Genomic DNA, 17,793 nt, shown 5'->3' with positions numbered 1-17,793 from the left:
CTCCTGGCCCTTCATCCAATAGATAAACAATGCCTCCAGGAGGAGATTTGAAGCTGCACATTTCTGATGTTGGAATTAGTTTATTGGTGGCTGACAGTGAAACCCCACCCCCTCACAATGTCCCCACCCCTCAATGAGTGTTTCTAACTAGCTGGAAATCTGTTTAAATCTCAGTGCCATTGACTCAGGATTCTGTTTCCATTTACTTCAACATGTCTGCTGTGAATGTGCTTCTCTCAGAGGACAGCCTGCTGTGCGGGATATGCTTGGAAATGTTCAGGGATCCCGTTACAATCCCATGTGGACATAGTTTCTGTCTGGGATGCATTCAGAGTTGCTGGGATCGTGACATGGATGGTGGAGGCCAAAGATGTCCTCAGTGCCAACATAGGTTCACTCCCAGACCTCAGCTTCTCAGGAGCCTTGTCCTGTGTCGAGTGGTTGAGGACTTTGCCTCATCCAAGGGGAGCTTTGCTGAAGACCCTATTGCTGGCCCAGGTGATGTGGCCTGTGATTTCTGCACCCACACCAAGTTACAGGCAGCACAGTCTTGTCTGGCGTGTCTAGCTTCTTACTGCAGATTCCACCTGAAGCCTCACCTGGAGAATGTGGCATTCCAGCACCACAGCCTGACCCAGCCATTGAAGAAGCTCAGCCAGAGATGGTGCCTGGCTCATGGAAAAGCTCTTGACTTGTTCTGCAGAACAAATCAGACCTTTATTTGTTCAGTGTGTACAACAAAAGAACACAGGAACCATGAGACAGTCACAGTGGAGGAGGAAGGGGCTGATAGAAAGGTGAGTTCACTACTGGGGCTTCCTCTATTGTGTATCACTTTACAGAAAAGAAATGGTCCAAAGTAACATAAGGCTGCTCTTATATAGGTACAGGAGGAGGCCATTCAAGCCTATTCTGCCATTCAATTAGATCATGGTTGTTATGTACTTCAAACTCTCTGACCCACCTTGCTTCCCTAATGCCTAATAAAAACCTATTCATCTTTTTCTTGAAGGTTTCAATTGACCCTCCCCAGTCTCAACTAGTTAAAAAAATAAAAGCTCATGGGATCCAGGAGAATGTAGCCAGCTGGATACAGAATTGGCTCAGTGGCAGGGAACATTGTTTCCTTTTTTTTGTGACTGGAAGGCTGTCTCCAGTGGGGTTCAGTACTAGGTCCCCTGCTTTTTGTGGTATATATTAATAGTTTGGACGTAGATATAGGGGGCATGATCAAGAAGTTTGCAGATGACACAAAAATTGGCTGCGTGGTTGATAGTGAGGAGGGAAGCTGCAGACTGCAGAAAGATATCAATGGGCTGGTCAGGTGGGCAGAAAAGTGGCAAATAGAATTCAACCCAGAGAAATGTGAGGTGATGCATGAGGGGTGGTCAAACAAGGCAAAGGAATACACAATTAATGGGAGAATACTAAGGTGTAGAGGAAGGGAGGGACCTTGGAGTGAATATCCTCATATCCCTGAAGATAGCAGGACAGGTCAATATGGCGTTAAGAGGGCATAAGGAATCCTTTCAGTTGTTAGCTGAGGTATAGAATATAAGAGCAGGGAGGTTATGCTGGATCTGTATAAATCATCAGTTGGGACAGAACTTGAATATTGTGTGCAGTTCTGGTCACCTCTTACAGAAAGGATGTAATTGCACTAGAGAGGGTACGGAGGACATTTACAAGGATGTTGCCAGGAATGGAAAATTGCAGCTATGAGGAAAGGTTGGTTGGCAGGGGTTGGTCTCCTTGGAACAGAGGAAGCTGAGGGGAGATTTGATTGAGTGTTCAAAAGTGTGAGGGGCCTGGACAGAGTGAAAAGAAGGGCCTATTTACCTTAGCGGAGAGGTTAGCGATTAGGGGACATAGATTTAAAGTGTTTTGTAGAAAGATTAGAGGGAATATGAGGAAAATCTTTTTCACCCAGAGGGCAGTAGTGGTCTGCAACTCACTGCTTGAGAGGGTAGTGGAGGCAGAAACCCTGAACTAATTTAAAATGTGCCTGGACATGCACCTCAAGTGCTGGAACTTGCAGGGCTACAGGCCAAATGCTGGAAAGTGGGATTAGGCTGGGGAGCTCATTTTTTGGCCGGCGCAGACACGATGGGCCAAGTGGCCTCTTTCTATGCCGTAAACTTTCTATGATTCTATGATTCAAAGAGCTTTTTGCAGAAAAGAGTCTTTTATTTCTATCATCCTTTATATGAAGAAGTGCTTCCTGACATCACCCCTGAATGGTCTCTAACTTGGTTAAACACCTGTTTGAAGTTTATGCCCTTTGCTCTGGACTCCTCCAGCAAAGGAAAGTATTTCTTTCTATCTATCCTAAATATCCTGTAATCATTTTAAACAACTTTATTGGATTTCTCCTTAATCTTTATTGTCAACAGAATACAAGCATAGTCTGTGCAACCTGTCCTCATAATTTAACCCTTTTAGCCCTGACATCATTCTGGTGAATCTACATTGCACCCCTGCCTGTGCCCAGAACAGCACACAGTTACTCCAGATGGGGTCCAAACTGAGTTTTATGTAACTGTAATATAACTTCTACCCCTTTGTCTTCCAGTCCCCTTGAGATAAAAGCTAATATTCCATTAGTTTCTTAAATTATATTTTGTACCTGTCTATTAGCTTTTAGTGATTTCTGTACTTAGATCCCTAAATCTCTCTGCTCCTCCAGAAGTTTTCTCACCATTTGGAAAATACTTTGATTTTCCTTAGGTACAAAGTGAGTGACCTTACACTTGTCCACAGTGAACTCCATCTGCCACAATTTTGCCCACTCACCGAATCTATCGATGACCCCTTGTAACTTGCAGCACGTATCTACAATATTTACAATATCACCTAACTAAGTGTCGTCAGTAAACTTGGATATGACAGATCTTTATTCCTTCATCCAAGTCATTTATAAATATAGTGAGTAGCTCAGGCCCCAGTATAGATCCTTGTGGGACACCACTAGTCACATCCTACCAGTTTGAGTGCATACCCAATATCCCCGATCTCTATCTCCTACCTCCTATCCAATTCCCCATCCATGCCAATACCATGTGCTCTCATTTTTTGTCAGCAACCTCTTATGCAAAATCTCATCAAATGCCTTCTGTAAGTTCATATGATAACATCCATAGATATTTCCTTATATACCATGTCAACCACCTCCACAAAAAATTAATCTAAATCAATTTGACATGACCTACCTCTCACAAATCCATTCCAGCTCTCTCTGATCAGCTCAGATTCAGTGCAAGTGCTCAGTCACTCTGTTCCTAAAGATAAATTCTAATAACTTTCCCACAACAGACATTAGAGCAATAGGTCTATAATTTCCAAGTTTATCCCTGCTAGAGATTTAATGTGTGAATATTGGGTGGTGGCAGGGTCACCATGGGCTGTGACGCTGGCCGTGGTAGCCATCCATTATTCCCAATCAGGGAATTCATCATGAAGATTGGCCTCTTGGGAGAGAATGCACGATACCTGTGGACCTATACCTGAATATCAGCCAGTCCCATCAGCAGAGAGGGTAATATTAGAGGGAACCATGGAAGCCAAGCATCTTAAGGAATAGAACATAGAATGGTTACAACAAAGAAGAAAACATTCGGCCCATCATGCTCATGCCAGCTCTCCATAAGAGCAATCTGCTAATCCCACTTTTCTGCATTTTCCCCATAGCCCTGTAATTTTTTTCTTTTCAGACAACGATCAAATTCCCTTTTGAAATCCACAATTGAAACTGTTTCCACCACACTCTCAGGCTGTACATTCCACATCCTAATCACTTGCCTTGTAAAAAAGCTTTTCCTCATGTCACCTCTGGTTTTCTGCCAATCTCCTTAAATTGGTGTTATCTAGTTTTCAACCCCTCCACCAATGGAAACTGTTTCCCCCTGATTAGTCTGTCCCCTCATGATTTTGGACAATCAATTAAATCACCTTTCAATCTTCTTTTCTCTAAAGAGAACAATCCCAGCTTTGCCAATCTATCTCACAACTGAGGTCTCTCATCTGACAGAACCATTCTTATATATCTTTTCTGCACCCTCCCCAGTGACTTCTTATCCTTCCTAAGGTGCAGGGCCAGAATTGGACACAATACTCCAGTTGAGGCTGTACCAGTTCTATAAAGGTTCATCATAGCTTCCTTGTTTTTGTACTCTATGACCCTATTTACAAAGCCCAGGATTCCACATGTTTTACAAGGCATCACAAGGCTGCACAGTGATTTCATTTTAATTCTCATTTAGCAATCTTGTGCTGGTCAGTATCTCACTTTACTCTGTCAGATTTCTCCTTTCGGAAGAGGGAGCTGCTTCCAGTTGAAATATTATTTATATATATATATAAAGAAAAAACTTTGGATGCTGGAAATCCAAAACAAAAACAGAATTACCTGGAAAAACTCAGCAGGTCTGGCAGCATTGGCGGAGAAGAACAAAGTTGAGGTTTCGAGTCCTCATGACCCTTCAACAGAACTGAGTAAAATTAGGAGAGGGGTGAAATATAAGCTTATAGTATCTACCTTGTGATGGAGTAGCAGCAAGTATTCAAGCAGCCTTTGTAAGATTCCCTCTTTCTGTGTTCCCCTCGCTACTGGGCAGCTCTCCACACAATGATGTGTCAGCCATTATTCAGTTGCTAGCACTTGCCTCTGATTCACAAAATTCAAGGTTTAAGTCCCAGTCCAGGACTTGAGCACAGAAATCAAAACTGAGGTTCTGTCTTTCGGACAAGATGTTAAAATTGAGGCCCCATCTTGTCGAGTAGATGTAAAAGATCCCATGCCACTATTGAGAAGAGCATGGGAGTTAGCCCCAGTATTCTGGCCAATATTTATCCATCTACCAACATTATAAAAACCGATTATCTGGTCATTATTACATTGCTGTTTGTGGGAGTTTGCTCTACGCAAATTGGCTGTGGTTTTTTCCACATTAAAATAGTGACAACACTTCAAAAGTACTTTTTTGGCTGTAAAGCACTTTGAGATGTCCAGTGGTCATGAAACGTACTATATAAATGCAAGCCCTTTTTAACAAGTATCTACTTAAGCAGTGACACACTGAGAAAATCTGCAAATGTTGAAACACATGGAAGGTCAGTGGGCATGTGATTGAGAAAAGGTCTGTATCAATGGTATTCACATAGTAATAACCAGTATTTCCCTTTCAGATGTGAACTGACTTGTGTTTCTAGGCAGGCCTGGGAACTGGAATCTTGGGATGAGGACAGGATGCATTTGTTGGTTCTTGTCAATGTTTCACTGTTGATATATTTTCCTACTTTCAAGAAAAAGCTTCTTCAAAAAGAATGTGAAGCGGAAGCAGAGACACAGAAAACCCTAGCCGAGATCAGGCTTCTGGAACAGACCGTTGACTCAATCATGGTGAGTGGGTCCTTGAGATTTGAGGCACATAGGTTGTCTGTAGTGCATGTGGTCAGACTGTCATTGACCCCGTGTCTTATTCTGTTAGGGCTCTTCACTCAAAGTGGGATGTGAAATCAGAGGCACATTCTCTGCAATGACTGAAGCCATTGAAAAAGCTGGGGAAGAAGTGATTGGATTGGTAGAGGGAGCGGTGCAAGTGGCATTGAACCAGGCTGACAGTATCCAGAACCGACTGGAACAGAAATGTGGTGAGCTGAGAGAGAAAGAGCAGCAACTGAAAACCCTGTCAAAGAGCAATGATCATGTGATGCTGGTGCAGGTAATGAATATACCAAGTGATAAGTATTGAATCTATTCCTCTTCATTGATCGGCCCAACAAAAAAATTTGTTGATTACAATCTTCTGATTAAACATGATAACAGCTTTGTGACAAAGATCAATGTGTGTGCATCCAACAATAAGAGATAAAGACTGAAAGGGTAAGCTCCCTGTTGGCTCAGTGAGTTTATCCTGAGTTACCTGAGTCATACCTGCCTGGACACACAGACTTTGATTACTGCTTAGTGCTGTGTCAGCTAATGGCAGTGGGGCAGCAATAAGAGGCTTCAATAGTCTAGAGTATCCCAGGTCAAAGAGAAAGAAAGCAGTCAGGGTTTCTGTACTGGATCCCTTCTTGAAGAATATGTGTTTTATGCAAGCTGAGGGACAGAGATATATCAACCTGTCTGAAAGTATTGACACAATTAATCACACCATCCTCCTCCAAACCCTTTCTTCCAATCCTAACCCATTGTTTAGCTTGGTGAGATTGCCTTCATCTGGTTCCATATTTACCTATCCAGTTGTAAACTAGAGGATTTTCAGCAATGGATTCTCTTTTTGACTCATACCATTACTTCTGGTATCCCCCGAAGATCTATCTTTGGCCCCCTGGTATTTTGCATCTATATGCCACCCCTTGGCAAGTCCATCCACAGACAATGGCTCAGTTTCTACCTGTGCCCTGACAAAACCCAGCTCTATCTACCTTACCATCACCTCTTAACCCCTCCATTGCTTGTCCAACATCCATTTGAGTCACAATTTCCTCCAGTTAAGTATTGGGAAGACTGAAGCCATTATCTTTACCCCCACTACAAACTCCCTCACCATTGATTCCATCCCCCTTCCAGAAACCTCAAGCTGAACCAGACTGTCCCAATCTTGGCATCTTATCTGACCCTTGGCTGACTTCCTGGCCCCATATCCTCTCCATCATCAAGACCTCATCTATCTCTGTAATAATGCCCATCTCCTAGCCAGCCTTTCATATTCCATAACCTTGAAACATCTAGAACTCTACTGCCTGTATTTTAACTTGCACCAATTCTCGATCACCTATCACCCCTATGCTTGCTGACCTACATTGGCTCCAGGTCTCAGACACCAGAAATGGACAGTGCCTCTCAGACATGAGGAGGGAGCAGTGCCTCTCGGACACTGGGACTGGGCAGCGCCTCTTGGACATGAGGGGTAGGTAGTATGTCTGTGGTATTTTCAAGGTTCTGTTCTGTTTTATTTTCTCTTAGGAATCTTTATCTTTGAACACACCATTGCAAAGTTGGGATATCCCAGTGTTCTGCTCTGACGTTGAAGCCTGTTTCACCTGTGCCAGTAAAGCAGTAACCGACCTCTCAGCACTGGTTACACGATACCTTAAAGCAGCTGTAAGGCAACTGAAAAACCACAAACTTATGGGTCAGTCAGTTAGTTTGTCTGTTAGTTATGTGGCAGAAAATCTATTAATTTTATAAATTTTGGTACAAAGTCTTGTTAATAATGCACTTTGATGTCACAACTTTACAAACGTGGAAATTACTTCTTGCAATACTAAGAATTTTTAATACTTCTCACGTTTGTTCTCAACATCTCTAATTGTGACCATGATGCATTATCCCTCTTGGTGCCCTCTGCAGCCTTCGCAAAGTAAACTTTCTTTCTCCAACATCTCTCCTCTATGAGACTGCCCTCGACTTTCATTTATCTGATCATAGTCAGAGTACCTCCTACAATGGCTTATCTTCCCGACCTCACACCCTATCCACTGGAATCAAACTCATACCAAGTCTTGTTCCCCAATCAACCCAGTGCTGGACCTTGGTAAAGAAATGCCTCAATTTTAAAATTCTCATCCTTGTTTCCAAATCCCTCCATAGCTTTGGGCCTCCCTACTTCTGTAACCTCCTACAACCCTCTGTGATATTGCCACTTCTCCAATTTTGGCCTGCATTCTCAATTTTAATTGGCAGCCATGCCTTCAGTTGCCTGGACCCTAAGCTCTGGAATTTCCTCCCGGAATATCCTCACCTTTCTACCTTTCTTTCATTCTTTAAGGTACTCATTAAATCTTACCTCTTTGACCAAGCTTTTGGTCATCTACTCTAATATCTCCTTCTGTGTCATGGTGTCAAATTTTGTTTCATAGTGCTTCTGTGAAGCACTTGGGATATTTTACTGCATTAATGGTTCTATATTAAATCAAACTGCTGTTGAGTTCCCTCAAGGATCCTTCCCTCTTCCTCATCCATATCTTAACCCTAAGACAACCCTGTTCTCATTATGCATGCTTGGCTGAGAGCCAGACCAGTAAAGGTGTTATCTCAGCAGGGGTTCTGTTTTGACAAGTGAGATGAATTTTTGAGCTTGCTTGATTGACATCTTTAAGTGTTTATAATAAGTTGTTCTTTCTATGTTCTATTTTGTTAATGCCTCAATGTTTATTTGAGCAAGAATAAGAGGTGTGAAATTTAATGGTCTGTTAATTGACACTTTTACAGGATTGTAGGGAACAGCAGTTTATTTTCAAAGAATATTTCTGAATTTTTTTTCCAACAGTTCCACACTTGCCATTGCTATTATCTGGCTCATTGGCTATGTACATAGTGCATACTGGGTGAATGGACAAGGAAGGGGCATGAGTTGGCATAAGAGTATAAGGGGCCATTGGGAGTGGCTGAGGACATGAGTTGGCATGGAGAGTATGAGGAGGCCATGGGGAGTGGCTGGGGGCTACGGGCATGATCTTTTGAACTTGGCTTTCAAAAGGTTCCCAGGTCCAGACAATGGGTTCCAAACTCCTCTGAGGGACTGTGAACCAGGAGTCATGGAGAAGCTGACCTGACTTCACAAAAGTTGCCAGAAGGGCTAGAGGATGCTTATCCCCACAATGGAGCTGGCCAGGTCGAGAGTGCAAGGTGTGGTCTCGCTACCCGCACGCATGTCGGTGAATGGGAGTGGGAATCCTAGAATTATGCCCCGCCTTCCATTTTTAAATGGTTCCAGAGTTTTCCCGATTCTAAAATTACCGCTCCCAGTCTTGAATGAGCTTCAGTTTCCTCCAGTTAATCACTGGGAACACCAAAACTATCACCTTTGCCCCACAGTTAATTCCCTATCATTGCCACCAATTCCATTCCCTTTCCCAGGCTCTACCCCAAGTTGAATCAGACGGTTCACAATTTCAGGTGAGCTTCCAGGCCTGCAGCTGCACCATCACAAAGACTGCCTATTTCCACTTCACAACATCACTCACATCTGCCCCAACTTCAGTCCATCTACCATTGAATCTCTAATCCGTGTCTTTGCTATCTCCAGACTTGACCATTCCTATTTTCCCCACTGGCTCCCATCCTCTATAAATTTCAATTCATCCAAAACTCTGCTTCCTGTATTTTATTCACACCAAGTCCTGTTCATCCATTACCCCTCTGTTCGCTGACATACATTGGCTCCCAGTCCCCCAACACTTCAATTATAATTATAATATAACACATCCTTGCCTCCAACTCTGGCCTCTTGCGCATCCTCCAATCACTTCTCTCCAGTATTAGCAACCGTGATTTCAAAGCCTCTTGGCCTCTTGTTGCCAAGGGTGCAATACAGAGGTGACAATTCCCCTGCTCTATAAGCTCACACCTGTAGGGTGGTCAGGGAAAAAGCAGCTGGTGCCCCTGAACAATGGCATTCAGGACACTCAGAAGTAGGGAGAATTAAGGGTAGAACAAAACAAAGAAGCTAACAAGACACAAACAACACAAAGTAAAGTTATTAAATCTTCCCTTTGTTCTTCCTACATTCATTTGCATAGAACCAGACCAGGATCTCCCCACAGTGGCTTCCTCTCCACAAGTTTCCCTGCTTCACCTGGAGACCAGAGAGGATTTCCTACCCTGTGAGTTTTCTCCACTAATTTATCAGTGTTTTTTTAATGTCACAATCATGGAAATGAGCAGGCAGGTAACTGTGCAACATGATCCCCATGCCTCATTTCAGGGGCTATCCAATTTAGTCCTATTTTTTATAATGAAATTTTTTGAGTACCATATTCCCTGTTCTGTTAAAAAAGCCAATGAAGGATATCTTGTTTCCACTGTCACAAACATAGTGAACAACAGGTGAATTCACACAAATACTTCACTCTGCAAATACTAAAACCATCAGCAGCCAGAAAGAATGTCACAGGTCAGAGCATCATTCAGGCAGTGTTCAATCTGTGCTGATATCAGACAGTAACAGATTATACAATGTTTTAGTGATGTTCTCATCCATCACTGGCTATGTTAGCGGTTTCTATATCAGTAAACTGTGGGGGAAATTCAGTATTACTGGGATATGGGAACAGGAGGAGACCATTCAGCCCCTCCAGCCTATTCCAACACTTAATGAGATCATGACTGATCCATATGCTAACTCTGTCTACCTGCCTTGGCTTCAAAGCCTGTTATATGCTTGGCTGGTAAAAATCTATTGATCTCATATTTAAAATTATTAATTGAGCTAGCAACTACTGTTTTTTTGTGGGGAAGAATTCCACACTGCTACTACCTTTTGTATGGAGAAGTGTTCCTAACTTTTCTCCTGAATGGAACGGCCTGGCTCTGAGTTTAAAGTTATGTCCCCTTGTCCTAGACTTCCCCACCAGCAGAAAATAATTTTCTCTCTCAAATCTATCAGTTCCTTTCATAAAACTAAAATCCTCAATCAAATTACCTTTTAACCATCTATATTCCAGCAAATACAAGCCTAGTTTTTGTAATCTCTCCTAAGCATTTAATCCTTGCAGCCCTTGTAACATTCTGATGAATCTATGCTGCACTCCTTCCAATGCTAATATATCCTCTCTCAGGTGTTGTGCACGGAACTGTATTCAATTCTCCAGATTTGGTCCAATGACGGTTTTGAATATCTGTAGCGAAATTTCTTTTTATATTCTAGCTGTTAGTTATAAAGGCAAACATTACAGCCATTTTGATTTTGTTTGTGCCTGATTACCAAGCCTTCTAACTTTTCTTTGCTGTCTGGGGATAGCTTGTTCCACTGTGAAGTCCCTTTAAGATTGGCGCACAGCCACACATGTGTGCATCTTAAAGAGAATGTTGATTAGGCCTGGCCTGTTTGTTCTCTGGGCAGCACATTCCCAATTGATGCTCGACCATACCACCCGCACAGCTTAGAGGGAAAATTAACAGATAAAAACAAAAAACTGCGGATGCTGGAAATCCAAAACAAAAACAGAATTACCTGGAAAAACTCAGCAGGTCTGGCAGCATCGGCGGAGAAGAAAAGAGTTGACATTTCGAGTCCTCATGACCCTTCAACAGAACTGGGTGAATCCAAGGAGAGGGGTGAATATAAGCTGGTTTAAGGTGGGGGGGGTGGGGGGGGGGGGGGTTGGTGGTGGAGTTGGGTGGGGGGAGAGAAGTGGAGGGGGGTGGTGTGGTTGTTGGGACAAGCAAGCAGTGATAGGAGCAGATAATCAAAAGATGTCACAGACAAAAGAACAAAAGAACACAGAGGTGTTGAAGTTGGTGATATTATCTAAACGAATGTACTAATTAAGAATGGATGGTAGGGCACTCAAGGAACAGCTCTAGTGGGGGTGGGGGGGCATAAAATGTTTAAAAATAATGGAAATAGGTGGGAAAAGAAAAATCTATATAAATTATTGGAAAAAAACAAAAGGAAAGGGGAAGAAACAGAAAGGGGGTGGGGATGAAGGAGGGAGTTCAAGATCTAAAGTTGTTGAATTCAATATTCAGTCCAGAAGGCTGTAAAGTGCCTAGTCAGAAGATGAGGTGCTGTTCCTCCAGTTTGCGTTGGGCTTCACTGGAACAATGCACCAAGCCAAGGACAGACATGTGGGCAAGAGAGCAGGGTGAAGTGTTAAAATGGCAAACGAGAGGGAGGTTTGGGTCATTCTTGCGGAGGAGGCTGGTGGGGTGATAAATGAGGACAAGGGGGACCCTATCATGTTTAGGGTCCCCCTTGTCCTCACTTATCACCCCACCAGCCTTCGCATTCAAAGGATCATCCTCCGACATTTCCGCCAACTCCAGCATGATGCCACCACCAAACACATCTTCCCTTCACCCCCCCGTCGGCATTCCGTAGGGATCGTTCCCTCCGGGACACCCTGGTCCACTCCTCCACCACCCCCTACTCCCCAACCCCCATCTATGGCACCTCCCCATGCCCATGCAAAAGATGCAACACCTGCCCCTTCACTTCCTCTCTCCTCACTGCCCAAGGGCCCAAACACTCCTTTCAAGTGAAGCAGCATTTCACTTGCATTTCCCCCAACTTAGTCTATTGCATTCGTTGCTCCCAATGCGGTCTCCTCTACATTGGAGAGACCAAACGTAAACTGGGCGACCGCTTTGCAGAACACCTGCGGTCTGTCCGCAAGAATGACCCAAACCTCCCTGTCACTTGCCATTTTAACACTCCACCCTGCTCTCTTGCCCATATGTCTGTCCTTGGCTTGCTGCATTGTTCCAGTGAAGCCCAACGCAAACTGGAGGAACAGCACCTCATCTTCCGACTAGGCACTTTACAGCCTTCTGGACTGAATATTGAATTCAACAACTTTAGGTCTTGAGCTCCCTCCTCCATCCCCACCCCCTTTCTGTTTCTTCCCCCTTCCTTTTGTTTATTCCAATAATTTATATAGATTTTTCTTTTACCACCTATTTCCATTATTTTTAAATCTTTTATGCTCCCCCCACCCCCACTAGAGCTATACCTTGAGCGCCCTACCATCCATTCTTAATTAGCACATTCGTTTAGATAATATCACCAACTTCAACACCTGTGTGTTCTTTTGTCTGTGACATCTTTTGATTATCTGCTCCTATCACTGCTTGCTTCTCCATACAACCACACCATCCCCCTCCACTTCTCTCCCCCCACCCAACTCCCCCTCCACCCCTCATCTTAAACCAGCTTATATTCACCCCTCTCCTTGGATTCACCCAGTTCTGCTGAAGGGTCATGCGGACTCGAAACGTCAACTCTTTTCTTCTCCGCCGATGCTGCCAGACCTGCTGAGTTTTTCCAGGTAATTCTGTTTTTGTTTTAGAGGGAATATTGTTGGTCACTACATTTTAACAATCTGTGTACCTGGACCTCTACATCTCTTTGCCCCTCTATAAGGTTCTAGATTTTCACCATTTAAATTATACTCAGATTTATCAATTTTTGGTGCAAAATGGATAACCTCACACTTGCCTGCTTTGAAAATCATCTGCCACAGTTTTGTCTTCTCACTTAATTTATCAATGTTTCTTTGTAATTTTATGCTCCTGTCTTAACACTACTTACTGGATCACCAATCTTTGTGTCTTTGGCAAACTTGAATATATGGTCCTCTACTGTATTACCTAAGATGTTTTTAAATATGGTGAATAGTTGAGGCTCAAGTACAGATCCTTGTGGGACACCATCAATCACTTCCTTCCAATTTGAGTGTTATTATTCTGACTCTCTATCTCCTACCTAACCAATCTCCTAACCAGGTCACTGATTTGCCTTCAGTCCCACAGACTTGAACTTTAGCCAACATTCTCTTCTTTGGAATTTTATAAAATGCCTTCTGGAAGTCCAGATAAACAACACCCATAGACATTCCCCTGTCAGTACTTTAGTTACTGTCTTAAAACATTCAATCAGGTTTATTCAACATGACCTACCCTTTACAAATCCATGCTGGTTCTCTCTAATCAGCTCAAATTTCTTTGTGTTCAGTCACGCTGTCTTTATAAATTTCAATTACTTCCCCACAACAGATATTAGACTAACTGGTCTATGGTTTCCTGCTTTTCGCTCTCACCTTTCATATACAGAGGAAAGACCCCCAGAGTCCACACTCCTGATGGATCCTTCCTAGAGAACATTAATGCAAGATGAGTGAGGGCAGTCAGTTAGTTAAAATCCAGCCCATGTAATCCAAGTATATATCAAATAACTACTTCTTGGTCAATGTACCAGAGTGAATGCCACCTGTGAAGCTGCTGTTCAGTCATGAGTCAGAACTCGATGCCTACAGGAGAGGAGGGGAGGCAATTAACAAGAAAAAAAAGAAACTCCCTAATCAAAAATGCCTGCAAGTTCATTAAAGATTAGAGGCAGAATTTTCTCCTGTGGGCTTCAAAGGCTCAAATGAGGGTCAGAAGCCCACACTGTGTGGGGAACAGTCACTCAGCTCTGATTTTCCCCAGGTTGGCAAATTGAAGGCAGAGGTCAGGCTTACTGTCCAGTTAAGGATGGAAGGCGGGCTTTGAAGCTGGAGGGCCAATAGGAGGACCCTCAGCACACCAAGCAGAAGCTGGCCTTTCAAGGTAAGTGAGAGAGAGAGGATGCCCAAAGATGGAGGCAGCCTCTCTCCTACTTTTCTAAACTCCAAATAAAATTTTAAACAAGTCCTCAGCAGCCAGACCACCATGGTGGAGGGGGAAATACAGCACAGATCTGACTGCTGCTGCAGTTAGATAGGGAAGGCTTTTAAGCCTGCCTGGAGTGCTGCCCCCCACTACGGTCTGCTGCTGGGAGGCTGTCTCTAGTTGGCCTCTGACAATATGCCTTAATTGATCATTAACAAAGCCAATTTGGTTACCGCTACTTGTGGGTAGGTAGCTCTGCCGACACCCCCTCTCCCCAACCTGCTTCTGGGAAAATGATCCGGGAACAGGATGGAGCCAAGAAACTGTTGTGCTAGCTGGCGGCGCAAAACTGATTGCCCACCCCGCTCAGGGCCTAAAATTTCAGCCCCAGGTGTTACATGTAAGGCCAACACTGAACTCACATGGCATGCTGATATAGGAGATCAGTCCATTGCAGCCAACAGAGCGCAACATACCCCTTTTCCATTTCTTCCTGCTGGTGGATACGATCTCACTTCATTTCTGCTTTGCATCCAAACACTCTACCCACCATGGTACCAGTCCCTATCTAGACGTCCCAGGCCTGCTAAATATTATGGTCACAAAACTGCACAGAAAGCATCAATGTTTGGGTTAGAAAGTTATAAAAGGAGACCAGTTGGGTAATAAAGTGAATCTAATTGTAATCATGTCAGCTGCCTAGGGTTGTTGTGGTGACCTTGTTATGGTCAGCCTTTTTCATAGAATCATACGGCACAGAAAGAGGTCATTCGGTCCATCATGTGTACACTGGCTCTCTGAAAGAACTATCCAATTAATCCCACTCCCCCGTCTGCTCTTTCCCTATAGTCCTGTAATTTTTCTTTTTGAGGTATTTGTCCAATATCCTTTTGAAAGATGTTATTGAGTCTGCATCAGCCACCCAAATCCTCAGGCAGTGCATTGCATTTTGTACAGTTTTTCAACCGAAGGGTTTTTAATTGTAGACAATAGAAAATAGAATAAAATCACAGGTAATTTATTGATGTAAAATTGATTTTTTTTTTAAACTATTTCCCAACCAGAGTTTGTGACAGTCCCACTCTTTCTCTCTTTCTCACTACAGATGCTGTGAATCTGACTTTTGATCCTAACACGGTGAATAATTATCTCCGTTTATCAGATGTGAATCAGACGGTGACGGAATGTTACCCGGAGTCACAGGCCTACCCCGACCACCCTGAGCGCTTCGACAGCTTGTGGCAGGTGTTGTGCAGTGAGAGCCTGGCCTGTGGTAAATATTACTGGGAGGTGCAGGGTCAGACCTACTCGCAAAACTTCCTGGCGAAAGTGGGAATCGTGTACAGGAGGATGAGCAGGAAGGGGGCAGAGCGGTCCTGTTGTATCGGTGAGAATGCCATGTCCTGGTGCTTGAGTGTTTACCCAGATGGAGGAAGCTGGCTCCGTTTTGCCACAAGGCACAAAAATAAAGGTGTTAACCTCCCGGCAACCAGGTGTGAGCGGATTGGGGTTTACCTTGACATTGACGCAGGCAACCTCTCATTCTATGCACTCAGTGATAGGATAATCCTTCTACACAGATTCCAAGCTGTCTTCACGGATCCCCTATATCCAGCCTTTGGTCTTTACTCCAATTCCTCTCTCACCATTCAGCAGCTTGAACGCTAGTTATTGCTTCTAACATCCTGTCCTGACCCTGTACCTCATTATTCCAACACCATCCAAATTCCTTTTGGGAATGTTCTCCCAGATATTAGTCCATGCAGCCCCTTTGAGGTGGAGCCAAGATTGAGAGAGAGGAGGATACTCCAAAGAGAAATAAAATCATTGAGCAGACAATGATACCTGTTTTCCATCAATGAGTAAATGTTTGCTCGAGAGGGTCAACTTCCTGCTTCCACTGAGTTTGCTGATTGAACCCAGGGTAACTTTTTAAAATTAGTTCCTGGACATGTGTACTGGCTATGCCATCATTTGTTGCCCATCCCTAATTGTCCTTGAGTTGCCTTCTTGAACCGCTGCAGTCCATGTTGTGTGGCAACACCCAACATGAGGTTAGGGAGGGAATTGCAGGATTTTGATTCAGTGAGAGAAGGAATGATACAGTTCCAAGTGAGGATGGTGTGTGACTTGGAGGGGGCTTGCGGGGGGTGGTGTTTCCATGTGTCTGTTGCCTTTGTTCATCTAGGCAGTTTGGAAGGTGCTGCCAAAGGAGACTTTGGCAGGTTGTTGCAGTGCATTTTGTAGATAGTGAGCACTGCTGCCTCTTTGTGTCGGTGGAGGGTGTGAGGGTTTAAGATAGTGAATGGGGTGCTGATCAAGTGGGCTGCTTTGTCCAGGGTGATGTTGAGCTTCTTTAGTAATGTTGGAGCTTCACTCATCCAGATAAGTGGAGAATATTCCACTGCACTCCTGACTTAATTCTGCCTTGTAGATTGTGGACAGGCTTTGGGGAGTCAGGAGGTGAGTTACATGCTGCAGAGCTTCCAGTCTCTGACCTGCTCTTGTCGCCACAATATTTATATATCTGCTCAATGGTAACCTCCTAGGATGCAGATGGTGGTGGATTCACTGCTGGTAATGCTGTCGAATGTCAAGGGGAGATTATTAGATTCTCTCTTGATGGAGATAGTCATTATTTGGCATTTGTGAATGTTACTCGCCACATATTGGACCAAGCTTGAATGTTGTCCAGGTCTTGCTGTATGTGGGCACGGACTGCTTCAGTATCTGAGGAGTTGCAAATGGTACTGATACTGTGCATTCATAAGTGAACATCCCCACTTCTGACCTTTTGATGGAGGGAAGGTCATTGATGAAGCAGCTGACAATGATTGGACCTATAGGGCACTACCCTGAAGAACTCCTGCAGTGATATCCTGGGGCTGAGATTATTGGTGTCCAACAACCACAACCATCTCCCTTTGTGTTAGGTGTGACCCAAATCAGAGAATTTTCCCACTGATTCCCATTGACTTCAATTTTGCTAGGGCTCCTTGATGTCACACTCGGTCAAATGCTGCCTTGATGTCAAGGGCAGTCACTCTTACCTCAGCTGTTTTGTTCATGTTTGGACCAAAGCTGTAATAAGGTTTGAAGCTGCGTGGTCCTTGTGGAACCCAAAATGAGCTTGTGAACAGGTTTAAGTGCCACTTGATACACTGTCAATGATACCTTCCATCACTTTCTTGATGCTTAAAAGTGGACTGATGGGGCAATAATTGGCTAAATTGGATTTGTCCTGTTTCTTGTGGAAAGGACAAGTCTGGGCAATTTTCCACATTGTCAGGTAGATGCCACTGTTGTAGCTGTACTGAAATATCTTAGCTAGGGACACAGCTCCTTCTGAACCACAAGTTTTCAGTACTACAACCAAGATGGTGTCAGGAGCCATAGCCTTTTCTGAATCCCAGTGCCTTCAGCTGTTCCATGATATCACATGGAGTGAATCAAATTGGCTTAAGAATGACATCTGAGATGCTGGGGACCTCAGGAGGAGGCTGAGATGGGTCATCCACTCAACACTTCTGGTTGAAGATGACCGCAAATGCTTCAAGCTTGTCTTTTGCACTGACATGTTCCCTCATCATTGAAGATGGGGATATTTGTGGAGCCTCTGCCTCCTGTTAGTTTTTTAATTCTCCACTAACATTCATGACTGGATGTGGCAGGACTGCAAAGCTTTGATCTAATCC

The 17,793-nt window shown here is 43.8% G+C and overlaps 1 protein-coding gene across 1 annotated transcript; it reads left to right on the top strand.

Annotated features, from left to right (window-relative positions):
* The first annotated feature begins 212 nt into the window (after positions 1 to 212).
* Positions 213 to 15,766, top strand: LOC121293942 (E3 ubiquitin/ISG15 ligase TRIM25-like). Its single transcript, XM_041217422.1, has 5 exons — positions 213 to 797; positions 5,303 to 5,398; positions 5,487 to 5,720; positions 6,971 to 7,139; positions 15,204 to 15,766. The coding sequence occupies exons 1-5, from the start codon at positions 213 to 215 to the stop codon at positions 15,764 to 15,766; spliced, it is 1,647 nt and encodes a 548-aa protein (XP_041073356.1).
* The last annotated feature ends 2,027 nt before the right edge of the window (positions 15,767 to 17,793 follow it).

Source organism: Carcharodon carcharias, chromosome 22 (assembly GCF_017639515.1).
Source record: "Carcharodon carcharias isolate sCarCar2 chromosome 22, sCarCar2.pri, whole genome shotgun sequence".
Lineage (NCBI taxonomy): Eukaryota > Metazoa > Chordata > Chondrichthyes > Lamniformes > Lamnidae > Carcharodon > Carcharodon carcharias.
The sequence above is the reverse complement of the archived record's forward strand: the minus strand, read 5'-3'. Positions and strand labels throughout refer to the sequence as shown.